We start from the raw sequence: 20544 nt of genomic DNA, 5'->3' as shown, positions 1-20544 counted from the left end.
AGTGTTTTACTAGTTAGTTCTAATAAAGTTGGCTGCTATGGCCTTTTAAACCCAAAAAATGACTGTAGTGTCCTTTTTCGTAAGACAAGTAAAGGGGGGGTCTGTTGGTAAGTTTGGGTTGTATGGGGCAAGGAGCAGCCGCAGCATCGGCAATACCACAGTCAGGTGAAATCTGATTAGCTGCCTTTGTTATCTTGTATATTATCACTGCTCTGTTACAGTCATTACAAACTACAGCAAAATTACAAACATGATGGGCAAAAGACTGATCACCTCCTTTGCCTGTGGGTTCCCTCCAGCTGATCTTTTTCCCAATACTGACTAACCATGCCTTGTTCTTCACTGTGTCTCTGTATGGAAGTAGCCATCTTGGTATTGGAATAGGTCTTTGTTTTCACATGTCAAAGCTGCCTTCTAATAATTGGCTGTCTGAAGACTGCTGGTGCAGGCAATTATCAAAGAGTAGCAGAAGGAGTGAAAGAAGCACAAATCTACAACATGAATCAGAAGCAAGGAGATGCTTGTCTGCAGATCAACAGGTATAATTTATCTCTTCTCTAGCAAGAGGTGGTGAGCAGCACAGTAGTAACATCACAAAATGCTGCTGCAAATCTTGTGAAAAAAAAAAACCCAACAATGCCTTATTTGATCTTCCATTACAGATATACATATATGAGGCTGTAGGCACAGAAGTACCTGGGCACAGGTGTAATACTACTATTTTCAAGGAGGAATTCAAGAAAAAATAAATTGGGATACTGCTTAGGCACATTGTTAATTCTACTTATTCACTATAACTGTTCAAAAACACGGGGGCAAATAAAAAATTCTGCTTTCAGAGGACTATGCCTTTTTTCACCTCTGAACATAGCTCTATTTCAGCCAATGTGTTCATGCACATGGTGGCATTAGGGTTCTAGAGAAGAGTTCAGGGAGGAGGGAGCAAAAAACGAACCAAAAAAAAAAAAATTGGAGGTTTGGTGTAATTTATGCTAACACACATGTAAATGTGCGCACATACACATATGTGTATGCTGGAAGTAATAGTTATTCTAGCCACCAGAATAATTTTACATGTGCACGGTTTTAAAAGCTGTATGCAAATAAATGGGAGTACTTTATGAACTATTACATACATTTTTTTTTTTTGATGGTCCCTTCTTCCAGCTTCTGGCAGCAACATCCAGCATTTACACAAGTTTTTTTTATTATGCCAGTGTTCATGAGCCCTTACATATCAAATCTTCACTTTTTAGTTAGGTTCATTTTTAAAATCAGTCTGCAAGCATTTTATTTTTATGAGAATAAAATATGCCCTGAAGGACGGGGGAAAAAAATGGGGGAAGAAGTCCTCACAGAAAATCTTGTGAGTGCAGTATAGATATAATAAAAAAGTTATCGGTTACATAGTTGGTAAGGATGAATAAAGACATCAATCCACCCAGTTCAGCCTGTGCAGGTGTGGGTGTATGCGTGTGTTTTGTCAGTAATAATTCCCATATCCCTCTATGTTGCGTTCACTAAGGTTGCCTATCTAAAAGGTTTTTGAAACCACTGACACTCCCCGCTGACACCACCGATTGTGGAAAGGAGTTACACATACAGTGCCTTGTGAAAGTATTCGGCCCCCTTGAACTTTTCGAACTTTTGCCACATTTCAGGCTTCAAACATAAAGATATAAAACTGTAATTTTTTGTGAAGAATCAACAATAAGTGGGACACAATCATGAAGTGGAACGAAATTTATTGGATATTTCAAACTTTTTTAACAAATAAAAAACTGAAAAATTGGGCGTGCAAAATTATTCAGCCCCCTTAAGTTAATACTTTGTAGCGCCACCTTTTGCTGCGATTACAGCTGTAAGCAGCTTGGGGTATGTCTCTATCAGTTTTGCACATCGAGAGACTGACAGTTTTGCCCATTCCTCCTTGCAAAACAGCTCGAGCTCAGTGAGGTTGGATGGAGAGCGTTTGTGAACAGCAGTTTTCAGTTCTTTCCAGAGATTCTGGATTGGATTCAGGTCTGGACTTTGACTTGGCCATTCTAACATCTGGATATGTTTATTTGTGAACCATTCCATTGTAGATTTTGCTTTATGTTTTGGATCATTGTCTTGTTGGAAGACAAATCTCCGGTCTCAGGTCTTTTGCTGACTCCATCAGGTTTTCTTCCAGAATGGTCCTGTATTTGGCTCCATCCATCTTCCCATCAATTTTAACCATCTTCCCTGTCCCTGCTGAAGAAAAGCAGGCCCAAACCACGATGCTGCCACCACCATGTTTGACAGTGGGGATGGTGTGTTGCTTTTACGCCAAACATAATGTTTTGCATTGTTGCCAAAAAGTTCGATTTTGGTTTCATCTGACCAGAGCACCTTCTTCCACATGTTTGGTGCGTCTACCAGCTGGCTTGTGGCAAACTTTAAACAACACTTTTTATGGATATCTTTAAGAAATGGCTTTCTTCTTGCCACTCTTCCATAAAGGCCAGATTTGTGCAGTATATGACTTGTTGTCCTATGGACAAAGTCTCCCACCTCAGCTGTAGATCTCTGCAGTTCATCCAGAGTGATCATGGGCCTCTTGGCTGCATCCCTGATCAGTCTTCTCCTTGTATGAGCTGAAAGTTTAGAGGGACGGCCAGGTCTTCGTAGATTTGCAGTGGTCTGATACTCCTTTAATTTCAATATTATCACTTGCACAGTGCTCCTTGGGATATTTAAAGCTTGGGAAATCTTTTTGTATCCAAATCCGGCTTTAAACTTCTCCACAACAGTATCTCGGACCTGCCTGGTGTGTTCCTTGTTCTTCATTATGCTCTCTGCGCTTTAAACGGACCTCTGAGACTATCACAGTGCAGGTGCATTTATATGGAGACTTGATTACACACAGGTGGATTCTATTTATCATCATTAGTCATTTAGGTCAACATTGGTTCATTCAGAGATCCTAACTGAACTTCTGGAGAGAGTTTGCTGCACTGAAAGTAAAGGGGCTGAATAATTTTGCACGCCCAATTTTTCAGTTTTTTGTTAGCAAAGTTTGAAATATCCAATAAATTTCGTTCCACTTCATGATTGTGTCCCACGTGTTGTTGATTCTTCACAAAAAATTACAGTTTTATATCTCTATGTTTGAAGCCTGAAATGTGGCAAAAGGTCGCAAAGTAACCCTCTACACAGTTTAAAGGTAAACAGCTTCTCCGCCAATTTCAAGGAGTGACCGGTGTCTTTTTATTCTCCCTGAGACTGAATTGTTTTTTTCTTATGCTAGAATCACTGAGGTATTTGTAGATCGCTATCATATCCCCGATTAAGCGTCTCTTCTCTAGGGAGAATACGTTTAATGCTTGTAATTGTTCATCATAACTAAGGTCACCCAGTCTCCTTTGGTGCCTTTCTCTGGACTCTCTCCAGTTTCAGTACATAAGTGGTAGAATTATAGTTTTATCTCTTGAACAGATATCCTTTTTTGAAGCATGCTTAGATTCTGCTTGCTGCAGCTTGGCATTGCATGCCATCCATCCTGGATTTCCTCCCCCTAGCGAGTACCTTGTGTTCATATTTTTAGCCCCCAAATGCATTACTTTACATTTTGCAATATTAAATCTCATTTGTGATGTAGTTGCCCACCCCAATTTTGTACTGAGACCCTCTTGTAACGTTTCTATATCCTGATGTGAAGTTATTGCCATGCTTAGTTTTGTATTGTCCACAAACACTGGGTTTGAACTAGTTATGCAAACCTCTATATCATTTATGAATAAATTAAACAGAATTGGACCCAAGAGAGAGTCTTAGGGTACCCCATTTACCACTACAGACCATTCTAAATACTCATTACCTATCACCACCCTTTGGACATGCCCCTGTAACCAGTTTTCGGTCCAGGTAAACATTCTATGGTTCAGGCCAACAGACCTGAATTTGTAAATTAAATAATATTGGGGAACTTTAGTGAACGCCTTTGCAAAATCCAGGTACACCACATCCACAGGCCTTTATCTAGGTGGCAGCTCACTTCCTCATAGAATTCGAACAGGTTGGTCTAGCAAGAACAATCTTTCATAAATCCATGCAAATTACTACTAAGGATACGGTTTTCATCATCAAATTCTTGGATATAGTCCCCTATTATCCCCTCTAATAGTTTACATACTATCGATGTTAGACTGACTGGCCTGTAGTTTCCAGGTATATATCTCTGCCTTTTTTTTTTAGATATACCACATTAGCTTTCTGCCACTCAGCTGGCACCATTCCAGTTGTTAAGCGGTCCATAAAAAATTAAAAACAATGGTCCGGCTATAAACTGGCTTCTAAAAGTCCTTTAACTACTTAAGCCCCGGAAGATTTTACCCCATTCCTGACCAGGCCCTATTTTGCGATTCGGCACTGCGTGACTTTAACGGACAATTGCGCGGTCGTGCGACGCTGTACCCAAATGAAATTGACATCCTTTTTTCCCACAAACAGAGCTTTCTTTTGGTGGTATTTGATCACCTATGCGATTTTTACTTTTTGCGCTATAAACAAAAAATAGCGTAAATTTTGAAAAAATAACATATTTTTCACATTTTTTATATGAAATTCCCCCAAAAAAATGTAAAAATAATTTTTTTTTAACATTTTTGGCCAATTTGTTTTCTGCTACATATGTTTGGTAAAAAAAATCGCAATAAGCGTATTATGATTGGTTTGCACAAAAGTTATTGCGTTTACTAACTAAGGGAAAGATTTCTGTCATTTTTGGTGGGTTTTTTTTAACGAGTAATGGTGGCGATCTGCGATTTTTTTTGAGGGACTGCGACATTGCGGCGGACAGATCGGACCCTTGACTGACATTTTTGACCCTTTTGGGGTTACCAGTGACATTACTACAGTAATCAGTGCTATACATATGCACTGTTACTGTAAAAATGACACTGGCAGGGAAGGGGTTAACTTTATTAGAGAGCAAGGGGTTAAGTGTGTCCCTAGGGGCGTGCTTCTAACTGTAAAGGGGTGTGGCTAGTGGTGTAACAATAGAGACATACAATCCTACATAGCAGGACCGTATGATCTGTGTAGAATGACAGACGGCTTTGTTTACATTAGCCGCCTGCCTTTCTCCCTCTCCACGGGGAGATCACGAGTGACCAGCGGTCACTCGCGCGGACTGCTTGGGAAACGAGCGGGAGTGGGACTGCGCCTCCGGCGGCACGCGCTCGCCCCCTAGAGCCTCACAGCGGCATAGTACTACGTCACTTTGCCTGTGAGGGGCTGACCGCCACAGTAAATTGTCGTGCGGCGGTCGGCAAGCGGTTAAGGACTCTTGAGTGCAAGCCATCAGATCCTGGTGATTTATTTTGGTTAAGTTTTTCAAGTCTTTTTCTGACACTGGCTTCTAAAAGCCACAAGGATGCATTCAGTACAGTTGCCTTCTCTTTCTTGTTTGTAACCAACCTATCCTGGTCATCCTTTATGGGGCCTATATGCTCTGACCTTGCTTTCTTACTGTTATATTTATTAAAAACATTTCTTAGGAATTTTTTTTTACTCTCCTCCGCTATGTGCCTATTATATATATATATATATATATATATATATATATATATATATATTATATATATTATAATATATATTACATAGTCTATTTTAGCTGCCCTGATTGTGCTTTTACAGTTCTTGTTACATTTCTTGTAGTGTTGGAATACCGACAATGACCCCTAGGCCTTATATTTTCTAAATTACATTTTTTTTTTTTATATTCTTTTTAGGTTAATGTTTAGCCACCTAGGTTTACCCTTCACTCTTTTATTTTTGTTGCCCGTTTAACTGCACTGGCTAATACCTTTAATATGTTCTTGACACATTCCCATTTTTCTTCAGTGTTCAATGTTACTGGGATTTTATCTGGATTTATTATCTTGAAGTATGGAGCGCAGTTTAGAGAAAATGTCTCTTTTGAAATTCAGAGTTTTTGTACTACCCTCGTGCCTGCCTCCTACTGTGATTTATACCGAATGTAATTACTCTGTGATCGCTGTTTCCTACGTTATCCCGTATTTACTCATCTGCGATCATATCTTATATATTATATGTCTATATTATATATAGCTATATTCAGTTAGGTCCATATATATTTGGACACAGGCACAATTTTCATACTTTTGACTCTGTGTGCCACTAGAATAAAATTAAACAATCCAGATGAATTTTAGGTACAGACTTTCAGCTTTAATTCAAGGGGTTGAACACAAATATAGAAAGCACAAATTGTAGGAACTGCAACCATTTTTATACACAGTCCCCCCATTTTCAGGGGCTCAAACGCAATTGGACAAATGAATATAATCATCAACAAATTCTTTGGACAGAGGAGTGGTTGTGGACGTAGTATACTTGGATTTTGCAAAAGCGTTTGACACCGTTCCCCACACACGGCTAATGTGTAAGGTAAAGTCTACAGGCTTGGAAAGATCAGTTTGTAAATGGATAGAAAATTGGCTATCACGTCTGAGCACCTGCACTTTTGAATACATTGGAAGATTCACATTCACTGAGGACTTTAATATTTCAGCGCTACCGTCACTTCTTTCTGGACTATATATATTATACTTTTTTGAGTATATTCGTTTTACCCATTTTTTGATATTTATTATATGGTTTACTCACCAAGTCACCTATGCACATTGTGGCACTTATTTATTTATTTATTGGAATATTGATGCTTTAGAGCCGGTTCACATAGGCGCGACCCGATTTTGCCGGGCGACCGACTTTGCCGGCGCTCGCACCGCGACCTCGGAGCGGCATGCACGGACTTCATATCATTGAAGTCAATGCAGGTCGCTCCAGGTCGCCCTACAGGTCCCTTTTTCTAAGTCGGAGCAACTTGTGTCGCTCCTATTAGAACGGGTCCTGTGCTAATCAATGGCAGGCAACCCACGGCGACTTGTCAGGCGACCAGGTCACCTGACAAGTCGCCCCAGTGTGAACCGGCTCTTACCATTGCTATTTATATTTACTTACTAAATATCTTTAATTATTTATAACATATTTATTGATCATTTATGCTTATCACAGAGGTTGGAGTGGATATTGCTATCCATTAGGGTTTAATCAGCAAGCGCTGTATTTGGCCTTTTAATAAGACCAATCTTTTTTCATCCTACCCTTATCCTACAGCAGCTGCTTACCCCATTTATTTACTTTTAGGCACGCAGGATACATATTATATTTTTTTCTACATATATTAATTATTTAATACATTCAATCCTTAGCGCGGGGAATATACTTTGTATATTCTTCTACACAGTTTGTATATGTGCCTCCCACTTTTTAAGGGACCAAAAGTCCAAAAGTAATGGGACAATTGGCTGCTCAGTTGTTCCATGGCCAGGTGTGTGTTATTCCCTCATTATCCCATTTACAGTGGGGATCGAACGTTTGGGCACCTGAGGTAAAAGTTTGTATTAATGTGCATAAAGAAGCCAAGGAAAGATGGAAAAATCTCCAAAAGGCATCAAATTACAGATTAGAAATTCTTATAATATGTCAACAAAAGTTAGATTTTATTTCCATCATTTACACTTTCAAAATTACAGTAAACAAAAAAATGGTGTCTGCAAAAGTTTGGGCACCCTGCAGAATTTATAGCATGCACTGCCCCCTTTGCAAGACTGAGACCTGCCAGTGTCATGGATTGTTCTCAATCATCGTCTGGAAAGACCAGGTGATGTCAATCTCAAAGGTTTTAAATGCCCAGACTCATCTGACCTTGCCCCAACAATCAGCACCATGGGATCTTCTAAGCAGTTGTCTAGAAAACTGAAACTGAAAATAGTTGACGCTCACAAAGCTGGAGAAGGCTATAAGAAGATAGCGTTTTCAGATGTCAATATCCTCTGTTAGGAATGTAATTAAGAAATGGCAGTCATCAGGAACAGTGGAAGTTAAAGCAAGATCTGGAAGACCAAGAACAATATCAGACAGAACAGCTCGCAGGATTGTGAGAAAAACAATTCAAAACCCACGTTTGAGTGCACGATCCCTCCAGAAAGATCTGGCAGACACTGAAGTTGTGGTACACTATTCCACTATAAAGAGATACTTGTACAAATATGGTCTTCATTGAAGAGTCATCAGAAGAAAACCTCTTCTATGTCCTCACCACAAAAATCAGCATTTGAACTTTGCAAATGAACATATAGACAAGCCTGATGCATTCTGGAAACAAGTTCTGTGGACCAATGAGGTTAAAATTGAACTTTTTGGCCGGAATGAGCAAAGTTACGTTTGGAGAAGAAGGGGCACAGAATTTATTGAAAAGAACCTCTGTCCAACTGTTAAGCATGGGGGGGGGGGGGGTCAATCATGCTTTGGGGTTGTATTGCAGCCAGTGGCACAGGGAACATCTCACGAGTAGAAGGAAAAATGGATTCAATACAATTTCAGCAAATTTTGGATGATAACTTGATGCCATCTGTAAAAAAGCTGAAGTTAAAGAGAGGATGGCTTCTACAAATGGATAATGATCCTAAACACACCTCAAAATCCATGGGGGATTACATCAAGAGGCATAAACTGAAGGTTTTGCCATGACCTTCACAATCTGCTGACCTCAACATAATTGAAAATCTATGGATAGCCCTAAAAGAGCAGTGCGTGACAGACAGCCCAGAAATCTCAAAGAACTGGAAGACTTTTGTAAGGAAGAATGGGCAAAGATACCTCAAACTAGAATTGAAAGGCTCTTGGCTGGCTACAAAAAGCGTTTACAAGCTGTGATACTTGCCAAAGGGGGCAGTAAAAGATATTAACTCTGCAGGGTGCCCAAACTTTTGCAGATGCCATTTTTTTGTTTTCTGTTATTTTGAAAGTGTAAATGATGGAAATAAAATCTAACTTTTGTTTTATTATAAGAATGTCTAATCTGTAATTTGATGCCTTTTGGAGATTTTTCCATCTTTCCTTGGCTTCTTTAGGCACATTAATTAAAATTTTTACCTGGGGTGCCCAAACTTTCGATCCCCACTGTACAAGGAGCAGATAAAAGGTCCAGAGTTCATTTCAAGTGTGCTATTTGCATTTGGAATCTGTTGCTGTCAACTCTCAATATGAGATCCAAAGAGCTGTCACTATCAGTCAAGCAAGCCATTATTAGGCTGAAAAAAACAAAACAAACCCATCAGAGAGATAGCAAAAACATTAGGGGAGGCCAAATCAACTGTTTGGAACATTCTTAAAAAGAAAGAACGCACCGGTGAGCTCAGCAACACCAAAAGACCCGGAAGACCGTGGAAAACAACTGTAGTGGATGACCGAATAATTATTTTCCTGGTGAAGAAAACGCCCTTCACAACAGTTGGCCAGATCAAGAACACTCTCCAGGAGGTAGGTGTATGTGTGTGAAAGTCAACAATCAAGAGAAGACTTCCCCAGAGTGAATACAGAGGGTTCACCACAAGATGTAAACCATTGGTGAGACTCAAAAACAGGAAGGCAAGATTAGAGTTTGCCAAACAACATCTAAAAAAGCCTGAAATTCACAGTTTTGGAACAACATCCTATCGACAGATGAGACCAAGATCAACTTGTACCAGAGTGATGGCATGGGCATGTATGGCTGCTAATTGAACTGGTTCTCTTGTATTTATTGATGATGTGACTGCTGACAAAAGCAGAAGGATGAGTTCTGAAGTATTTCTGGCAATATTATCTGCTCATATTCAGCCAAATGCTTCAGAACTCATTGGACGGCGCTTCACAGTGCAGGTGGACAATGACCCGAAGCATACTGCGAAAGCAACCAAAGAGTTTTTTAAGGGAAAGAAGTGGAATGTTATGCAATGGCCAAGTCAATCACCTGACCTGAATCCGATTGAGCATGCATTTCACTTGCTGAAGACAAAACTGAAGGGAAAATGCCCCAGTTGCAGTAGAGGCCTGGCAGAGCATCATCAGGGATGAAACCCAGCATCTAGTGATGTCTATGCGTTCCAGACTTCAATACGTGCAACCAAGTATTAAAAAGCAAAAGTTTGATTTATGATGTTTAATCTGTCCCATTACTTTTGTCCCCTTAAAAAGTGGGAGGCACATATACAAACTGTTGTAATTCCTACACCGTTCACCTGATTTGGATGTAAATACCCTTAAATTAAAGCTGCAGTTACAGCACATCTTGTTTGTTTCATTTCAAATCCATTGTGGTGGTGTATAGAGCCAAAAAGATTAGAATTGTGACGATGTCCCAATATTTATGGACCTCACTGTACATACACACACATCTAGGACACCCCTAAAGTGAGGTGCAGGTGTAATTAGTTTTTTAGCATATATTCTTAGGATCCCTAAATATATACAGTATCTCACAAAAGTGAGCACACCCCTCACATTATTGTAAATATTTTATTATATCTTTTCATGTAACTACACTGAAGACATGACACTTTGCTACAATGTAAAGTAGTGAGTGTACAGCTTGTAGAACATTGTAAATTTGCTGTCCCCTCAAAATAACTCAACACACAGCCATTAATGTCTAAACCGCTGGCAACAAAAGTGAGTACACCCCTAACTTAAAATGTCCAAATTGGGCCCAATTAGCCATTTTCCCTCCCTGGTGTCATGTGACTTGTTACTGTTACAAGGTCTCAGGTGTGAATGGGGAGCAGGTGTGTTAAATTTGGTGTTCTGGCTCTCACTCTCTCATACTGGTCACTGGAAGGTCAACATGGCACCTCATGGCAAAAAACTCTCTGAGGATCTAAAAAAAAGAATTGTTGCTCTACATAAAGATGGCCTAGGCTATAGGAAGATTGCCAAGACCCTGAAACTGAGCTGCCGCACGGTGGCCAAGACCATACAGTGGTTTACCAGGACAGGTTCCACTCAGAACAGGCCTCGCCATGGTCGACCAAAGAAGTTGAGGGCACGTGCTCATCGTCATATCCAGAGGTTGTCTTTGGGAAATAGACTTATGAGTGCTGCCAGCATTGCTGCAGAGGTTGAAGGGGTGGGGGGTCAGCCTGGCAGTAATCAGACCATACGCCGCACACTACATTAAATTGGTATGCATGGCTGTCATCTCAGAAGGAAGCCTCTTCTAAAGATGATGCACAAGAAAGCCCGCAAACAGTTTGCTGAAGACAAGCAGACTAAGGAGATGGTTTACTGGAACCATGTCCTGTGGTCTGATGAGCCTAAGATAAACGTATTTGGTTCAGATGGTGTCAAGCGTGTGTGGCGGCAACCAGGTGAGGAGTACAAAGACAAGTGTGTCTTGCCTACAGTCAAGCATAGAGGTGGGAGTGTCATGGTCCGGGGCTGCATGAGTGCTTTCGGCTCTGGGGAGCTACAGTTCATTAACCACTTAACCACTTAAGCCCCGGAAGATTTTACCCCCTTCCTGACCGGCACTGCGTGAATTTAATGGACAATTGCGCGGTCATGCGACGCTGTACCTAAACGAATTTGACGTCCTTTTTTTCCCACAAACAGAGCTTTCTTTTGGTGGCATTTGATCACCTGTGCGATTTTTTGATCATGCGCTATAAACAAAAAAAGAGCGTTAATTTTGCAAAAATAACAATATTTTTCACATTTTTTTATATGAAATTCCCCAAAAAAAAAAGGAAAAATCAAAATTTGTTAACATTTTTGGCCAATTTGTTTTATGCTACATATGTTTGGTAAAAAAAAAAATCGCAAAAAGTGTATTTTGATTGGTTTGCGCAAAAGTTATCATGTTTACTAACAAAGGGAAAGATTTTTGTCATTTTTGTTGTTTTTTTTTTAACGAGTAATGGCAGCGATCTGCGATTTTTTTTTTGCGGGACTGCGACATTGCGGCGGACAGATCGGACCCTTGACTGACATTTTTGACACTTTTGGGGTTACCAGTGACATTACTGCAGTAATCAGTGATATACATATGCACTGTTACTGTAAAAATGACACTGGCAGTGAAGGAGTTAACTGTATTGGAGAGGGAGGGGTTAAGTGTGTCCTAGGGGCGTGTTTATAACTGTGATTGGACATGGCTACTGGTGTAAGAACAGAGATCAACGGTCCTACATAGTAGAACCGTGTGATCTCCATTTTTACACAGGGGAGAATGACAGGTGGCTTTGTACCAGTACGTCACTTTGCCTGGCCGGGGCTGACCGCCGCAGTATATCTACTTGCGGCGGTCAGCAAGTGGTTAAGGGAACCATGAAAGTCAACATGTACTGTGACATACTGACGCAGAGCATGATCCCCTCCCTTCAGAGACTGGGCCACGGGGAAGTATTCCAACATGATAACAACCCCAAACACACCTCCTAGATGACCACTACCTTGCTAAAGAAGCTGAGGGTAAAGGTGATGGACTGGCCAAGCATGTCTCCAGACCTAAACCCTATTGAGCATCTGTGGGGCATCCTCAAACAGAAGGTGGAGGAGCACAGGATCTCTAACATCCACCAGCTCCGTGATGTCATCATGGAGGAGTGGAAGAGGACTCCAGTGGCAACCTGTAAAGCTCTGGTGAACTCCATGCCCAAGAGGGTTAAGGCAGTGCTGGAAAATAATGGTAGGCCCAATTTGGACATTTTCAGTTAGGGGTGTACTCACTTTTATTGCCAGCAGTTTAGACATTAATGGTTGTGTGTTGAGTTATTTTGAGGGGACAGCAAATGTACACTGTTATACAAGCTGTACACTCACTACTTTACATTGTAGCAAAGTGTCATTTCTTCAGTGAATGTGAACAAAAATGTGAAGGGTGTACTACCTTTTGTATAATCAGTAGATCTAGTAATGAATTATCTCTGGTTAGGGCATTCATCAACATGAAATTGTCCTGCAAAACGCTAAAGAAATGTCATGCCTTTGATGAGCAAACAGTTCCTTCTGCCCAGTTGATATCTAGATAATTACACTGCCCTGCCTTGCCACCATTCCCAACTGTAATAGGAATTCATACTCCTCCTCATCCTTTAGGTTAGGGGGTCTGTAGCATATGCCCACTATTCATTTCCCATTTGTTTCTTCCCTTTAGAGCTACAAGATCTCCCCCTCTTCTCTTGCTTCTTTAGCAGTCATCCCTCATGTTTACTAGTAGATTATTCTTGATATACACGCAAACCCTTTCCCCTCAAATACCCTCCTGTTCCTTCCAAAAAAGGAATACACCCGAACGGTTGCGAGCCAGTCATGTGAGCTGTCAAACCCAGTTCCTGATATTTCCACGAAGTTGAAATCCTCCTCATGTATCAGCATCTCCAGTTCTTTCATTGTATTAGCTAGGCTTGTAGTATTTTGGGTTTAGATATTCTAGTCACCCTACCATTAATGCTCCCAGTATTCCCCTCTGACCACCTGGTATAAAAGCCCCTTTAATTTTTTGGCAATCCTTTCTCCCAACAGAGCTGCACCCTCCCCATTTAGATGCAATAGAGCTGGTAACCTACCAAAAAAATCAGCCCAGTTTTCCAGGAACCCAAAACCCTCAAAACCCAAAACCCACTTCTTACACCAATTCCTCAGCCACTTGTTAAGTTATTTTTCTTCCTGCTTCCTCTCTGGTGTGGCTTGAGATACAAGCAGAGAATACTGCTCTCACCAAGCAGGAGTTGATGGTCGCATTCAACGTTTGTTAGGCTTTTTTGAGGTATCCTTCACTGAGGATGGTAGGATCTCAGTGTATATGAAGGGGAAGGAACTTGGGCCGAAAAAGTGTTAATGAGGAAAAAAGTTTTCCTACATATGTGCTTTATAAGAAAGCCACACCTTTTTTTAAGCACCACCTAAAGTGTCCTAAAACACCTTCCTGATAGTGTCCAGCGTAAGCTACAAAATGCATTGACAGTGTTGTATATACAATAAAGATTCAGAAATTTACACTGAAAAACTTCAAGCATATTCTCCTTCACAGGCACCTTTGCTATTCTCTCTACCAATTTTAGGGCCAACTTCCTTCATCTTCATTTTATTTTTATATTTAGTTACAATTAATGAAAAAAAAATCAGATAATCACTGCAATAAAAAAAAGAGATGTATGGGTTTTTTTTTTTTTTTTTTAGATTCATACTTACCTAGGTCCCCTGGCTCCTCTAACACTGAGAACCAAGCGATCGAACACTGCCAATCGCTCGGTTCTCACAGCTCCATGAGCAGAGAGCTGCTCTCTTCTCTGCCCCCTCCTTGCTCACTGGAGCTCTGAGCTGTGGAAGGGGCGGGAGCGGCCAGTTCAGGCATGTGGGCAGATTCTGACTCTATGATCGTGATGATGCCTGAGCCTTGACCGATGCTGTGGCAGACCTTAGCCCGATCTCTGTTCAAAACGGGTCACAGGAGAGCAGAACGAACTGCACTCCTGTGATCCACAAGAGAAGTACAGCCAAACAAGCTTTGGCTGTACTTCTCTTTTAAGTATCCCTCTCATTATCCAAGTTCCCAAGAGCAATACAAACCTTGTATAGCTACCACAGCTTGAAAAGTAAAACAGGGAAAGCACAACATGAAAATCACAAATGTATCAGTTTTTCATCCCCTTTAATATCTAGCTTGCATCTGTGATCTGTGGAACATGTTACAATATCCTGGGCTTCTAAAATACAAATCATAAACCTTTATTTCTACACAGATTGGAGAAATCTGCATGCATATATTATAGAGGAACAAAATATTTGCTGTTCACTATGTCAGTTCAAGTGGTCTTCAAACCAGTTTGCCTTAAACAGTTGCATGCACGTGCAGTCACAGATTGCCAGAAAAAGCTAAAATCTCTATTTCTGACCACACTTTACCTTAGATTAGAAAATATATGATTGCTGTGTTAAGTAAAAGGTACTAAGGCACTGCTAGAATATGCAAATTAAGCTAGGTAAGCTATGCACAAATGCTATGAAGAAAATGTAAAAATGGCATGCTATAAAAGTGCAACTCCCCCTCCATGAATGTCCAAATGTCATATTCAAGGCAGGGCATTGAGGTAATAACCTTTGTAGACCATGAGGCTTATGAATTTATGCTTTTGCAAGCTTTTAAGGGCATCTATCACGTTATTTTTGCCATAAGTACCATAAGTTATAGGCATTTACAGTTATCTGCAGGCTAAACAAGTGTCGCACATACAGATTTACATTTTTCTACAAAGGAAAACTGCATAGTGGTCTCTTCAAAAGCTTGCACCAGCATTAGAAAACAAGGTAGGTAGGCTATTTACAAAATGTAACAATCCCATTTCCCTGCCTTACAATATCACATCTACTAGCAGGGTGCTGTTGATGTTAAAAGCACAGTAAAGTACTGTCTTTTGCATCCCCTAAACACCCACATTATTGCTTTCATCCTTTTCAGTGACCAAAAATTAAATAAATTGGTTTCCTTTGACACTCCAGTCATGCATATACACTTACCAACACAGACAGTTATCAAGATGCAGCAAGAAGAACATATAGACATCAGTTGAAGATAGTAGAAAAAGACAGGGAAGCAAGAAAAAGAGAGGAAAAGGAGGTGCAATTAGTGTTCTTTGAGTCGTTTGTTATGATTCTGTAGATGTTATAGCCATTTAATAGGGCATATCCTAAGATTTTTTTTATTTGGATTGTCAGAATTGCAAGAGTTTGAGAAAAGCAATGTAATTTATTGTCCGAAAAAAATAAAAAAAACTGTAAACTGTTTGGGTGAACAGCAGCCAATCATTTATGGTCATGTAGGACACACAGTGCCCTTTTCAAAGCTCTGCCACCAATCCGCATGAAGAGAAAAGAGAGTAGCTTAATCCACCCTTTTACAAAAAATGAATAATTAATAACTATTGCATGCTGTGGTTTTACAATAGCAGAGTATATACATATAAAGAGAGCTTTGATCCAAGTATGTTTGTGCAAAATGTATGGTTAGGAAGAGTGCTTGATATTCTGCATTGTTATCCCATTTGTATTTTATGTTTTTACCTGCCCTCCAGATCCTTTCATGTCCTTCATGTTGAGAGCATTTTTCATTCCCTTTCCTTTCTCTTTCTTTCCTTTCTTCTTTTTGCAGCAACATTTCTTACAAATACAGAAGCAGCATGTGATGATCAGCAAGCCTGCTACCACTGCTATGGCTATGATCGCCCAAGGAGGCACTACAAGTAAGAAGAGGTAAATAAATTATATAAAAATAATACATTATCATACATTCTATGGTCACTTCCCACTATTTTCTTTAAATTGTACCCTTTAAGGATATGTTCACACCACGTCCGTTGTGTTTTTCTACACAACACAGTACACAAATGGGGTGAAAACAATTGTTTTCTATGTGACTTGTTCACAACATACAGTACCGTACAAACGTTTTAGGCAGGTGTGATGAAATGCTGTAAAAGGAAGCATACTTCCAAAAATATATACAAACCCAATTCCAAAAAAGTTTGGACACTGTACAAATTGTGAGTAAAAAAGGAATGGACTAATTTACAAATCTCATAAACTTATATTTTATTCACAATATAATATAGATAACATATCAAATGTTGAAAGTGAGACATTTTGAAATGTCATGCCAAATATTGGCTCATTTTGGATTTCATGAGAGCTACACATTCCAAAAAAGTTGGGACAGGTAGCAATAAGAGGCCGGAAAAGTTAAATGTACATATAAGGAACAGCTGGAGGACCAATATGCAACTTATTCGTCCAATTGGCAACATGATTGGGTATAAAAAGAGCCTCTCAGAGTGGCAGTGTCCCTCAGAAGTCAAGATGGGCAGAGGATCACCAATTTCCCCAATGCTGTGGCGAAAAATAGTGGAGCAATATCAGAAAGGAGTTTCTCAGAGAGAAATTGAAAAGAGTTTGATGTTACCATCATCTACAGTGCATAACATCATCCAAAGTTTAAGAGAATCTAGAACAATCTCTGTGCGTAAGGGTCAAGTCTGGAAAACCATATTGGATGCCCTTGATCTTCGGGCCCTTAGACGGCACTGCATCACATACAGCAATGCTACTGTAATGGAAATCGCAACATGGGCTTAGGAATACTTCCAGAAAACATTTTCGGTGAACACAATCCACCGTGCCATTCGCCGTTGCCAGCTAAAACTCTATAGGCCAAAAAATAAGCCAAATCTAAACATGATCCAGAAGCACAGGCGTTTTCTCTGGGCCAAGGTTCTTTTAAAATGGACTGTGGCAAAGTGGAAAATTGTTCTGTAGTCAGACGAATCAAAATTTGAAGTATTTTTTGGAAAAATGGGACAACATGTCATCCGGACTAAAGAGGACAAGGACAACCCAAGTTGTTCTCAGCGCTCAGTTCAGAAGCCTGCATCTCCAATAGTATGGGGTTGCATGAGTGCATGTGGCATGGGCAGCTTACACATCTGGAAAGGCACCATCAATGCTGAAACTTATATCCAAGTTCTAGAACAACATATGCTCCCATCCAGATGTCGTCTCTTTCAGGGAAGACCTTGCATTTTCCAACATGACAATGCCAGACCACATACTGCATCAATTACAACATCATGGCTGCATAGAAGAAGGATCCGGGTACTGAAATGGCCAGCCTGCAGTACAGATCTTTCACCCATAGAAAAATGCGGGGCATCATAAAGAGGAAGATGCGACAAAGAAGACCTAAGACAGTTGAGCAACTAAAAACCTGTATTAGACAAGAATGGGACAAAATTCCTATTCCTAAACTTGGGGCTTGTCTCCTCAGTCCCCAGACGTTTGCAGACTGTTATAAAATGAAGAGGGGATGCCACACAGTGGTAAACATGGCCTTGTCCCAACTTTTCTGAGATGTGTTGATTCCCTAAAATTTAAAATCATTTTATTTTTCCCTTAAAATTATACATTTTCTCAGTTTAAACATTTGATAGGTCATCTATGTTGTATTCTGAATAAAATATTGAAATTTGAAACTTCCACATCATTGCATTCTGTTTTTATTCACAATTTGTACAGTGTCGGGTTTCGGGTTTGTATTTTTACTTTATTTTTTTGCAATTTACAAAATGCAAAGTCTATGATAATTATCCATCATGCCATAGCATAAGAGAGGCGTGTGATTGGCCCAAATTTATTCTGCAGCGGGACAATGACCCCAAAGATACAGCCAATGTCATTAAGAACTATCTCCGTCGTAAACAATAAAAAGGAGTTCTGGAAGTGATGGTTTGGCCCCCACAGAGCCCTGGTCTCAACATCACCGAGTCTGTCTGGGTTTACATGAGGAGACAGAAGGATTTGATGAAGCCTACATCCACAGAAGATCTGTGGTTAGTTCTCCAAGATGTTCGGAACAACCTACCTGCTGAGTTCCTTCAAAACTGTGTGCAAGTTTATCTTGAAGAATGGATGCTGTTTTAAAAGCAAAGGGTAGTCACACCAAATATTGATTTTATTTGGACGTCTCTTTTGTTCATTTACTTTCAATTTTGTTAAATGATAAATAAATGATTAACACTTCTATTTCTGAGAGCGTTCTTAAATTTACAGCTTTGTTCACACCTGCCTAAAATTTTTGCACAGTAGTGCACATGTGCAGATGTGCGCAGAAAAAGAAAAAAAAGCAGCTCAGCAGACATGGTGCGAACAAGCCTTTAATCTGTTATAGTTCGACCGTATTTTATTGAGTTTATAGATTTCAAACATAGAAAAAATAAAAATTACAACACAATTCATAGAGAGGCTTACACCACTACACAACAGAGATATTATAATATGGTTAAAGCGCTTGGGAGCTTTCCAAAGACTGGCAAGATAACATATGCAATAAAATAAGCAGATCCATGAAACCTGCTCCATTCACACCTTAGCGTAGTGATTTACTGTTGTTGTTTTTTTTTTTAAAGCGTTTTTGCAGCCTTTTACAAAACGTTTTTAAAGCGTTTTAGAAGCATATTACAAGCGTTTTACAGCTTCAGACATTTTTGTTTAGCCAATAGAAAGCACTAGGGGGAGGAGAGGGAGATGAAATTAGGGGTGGAGAGCTGCTGTCTGAGCAGAAAACAAACTGACAAACTGATTGTAAAATGCTCAAGTCAAGCAGGTCTATTAAAGTCTATGAGGCCATAAATGCTTGTAATCTTCCAAAAAGAAGCTCATGTACTTTTTTAAACGACAGGTGTTTTGCTTTAGGCGACAGAACGCTCATATGTGAATAGGGGCCATTGGAATAAATGGGATTTGGCTTGTTGAACGTTTTAGAGGGGGTGGAGTGGATGAGGGGAAAAAAGGGGGAAAAGGACAAGGGGAAATGCTCTCCATCCTACCCCCTTGGGCCAGGCCTGAGATGCCCGACTCATGAGGAAAGCTCAAAATTCCCATGATAGTTACAGAATATGGTCCAGGCTGCCCAGATCTTGGTAAGCTAATACAAACAGCTGTGCTCTGCCACCAGCAAATGCTCCAGGCCCAAAGAGGAGTCCAATCCCAGTGCCCATTCGGCCAGAGTGGATTTCTAGTGGTGGGAAATTATGGCTGTAGCAGCCATCATAAAGTGGCAAAGGATGTCACATTTAGCGGCTTTAATTGATATAGGTAGTATAGATATCAAGATAATTTGAGTGGTATTAGGGACAAATGTCACTGAACACCCAAATTTTCAGTGCGCTCGGCAGGATGTTCACCCGCCGAGCACACAGTCAATAGGTTGTTAAGGAGCAGGGCCGGGAAGCCGGCTGCCATGTCCTTAACAATGGATGAGTCATCAGCTGTCAACAGGCTTCCCCTGTGACAGCTAAAAAAAAAAATGAATAGCCGGCAATAGAAAATGTAAAAAAAAAAAAAAAAAAAAGACCTTTGGGTCTGGTATGGATTTTAAGAAAAACCCCACAGCAAAAATCAAGAAAAAAATGGCCTACGGTCCCCCCAAAATCCATAGCAGACCGTTATCTGAGCACACAGTATGGCAGGCCAGAAAAGGGGGTGGATGAGCAAGGGGGCCCCCCACCATGTTGATGGGGGACAAGGGCCTTTTCCCGACAACCCTTGGCGGTGGTTGTGGGGGTCTGCGGGCAGGGGGCTTCCTCCCTATGTGAATGAATATGGGGTATGGCCTGGTATGGATTGGGGGGGACCCCTACACCATTTTTCCCCCTATTGCCAGCAATGTTTTTTTTTTTTATCAGCTGGGAAAATACATTTTAATGACATTTCTTTTCTTTATATATGTCAGTTTTGCTGCAGCGGGTTCTGTGCATGGTACAGATGCGCCACTTTATAGGCATACTAAGGGGACCCCTAGGTACTATATTTAAAGGAATTTTTCATTTTTATAGTTTTACTTTAAGTATCAAAAAATAACTACTCCTATAAAAACTATATTTAAAAAAAATCTGCATTGATAGTATTAATGCAAACAAATATATTTTTAAATTTTGTTTTTAAAAGTTTTTTTTGCATGGATACATCTCCCCCCCGGCAGTACCCGGGCCGTCATACCCTTTTTATGGCCAATAACTTGCATATAAGCCTTCGAAATGGGGACTTTTTATTTTTCATGTTCAGGTCCAATAAACTTTAATAGAGTTTGCGGCTCGGGTCCAAACTTTTTCTCTGTTTGGG

At 40.2% G+C, this 20544-nt stretch overlaps 1 protein-coding gene across 1 annotated transcript in view; it reads right to left on the bottom strand.

Annotated features, from left to right (window-relative positions):
- Positions 1–20544, bottom strand: part of LOC309546076 (synaptotagmin-2-like) — a 148370-nt gene that overhangs the window by 60689 nt on the left and 67137 nt on the right. Inside the window, exon 3 of the mRNA XM_082245586.1 lies at positions 15937–16109. Coding sequence (XP_082101712.1) covers positions 15937–16109 — 173 coding nt within the window. The remainder of the gene's footprint in view (positions 1–15936; positions 16110–20544) is intronic.

Source organism: Pelophylax lessonae (assembly GCF_965119305.1).
Source record: "Pelophylax lessonae genome assembly, chromosome: 2".
Taxonomy (NCBI): Eukaryota; Metazoa; Chordata; class Amphibia; order Anura; family Ranidae; genus Pelophylax; species Pelophylax lessonae.
The sequence above is the reverse complement of the archived record's forward strand: the minus strand, read 5'-3'. Positions and strand labels throughout refer to the sequence as shown.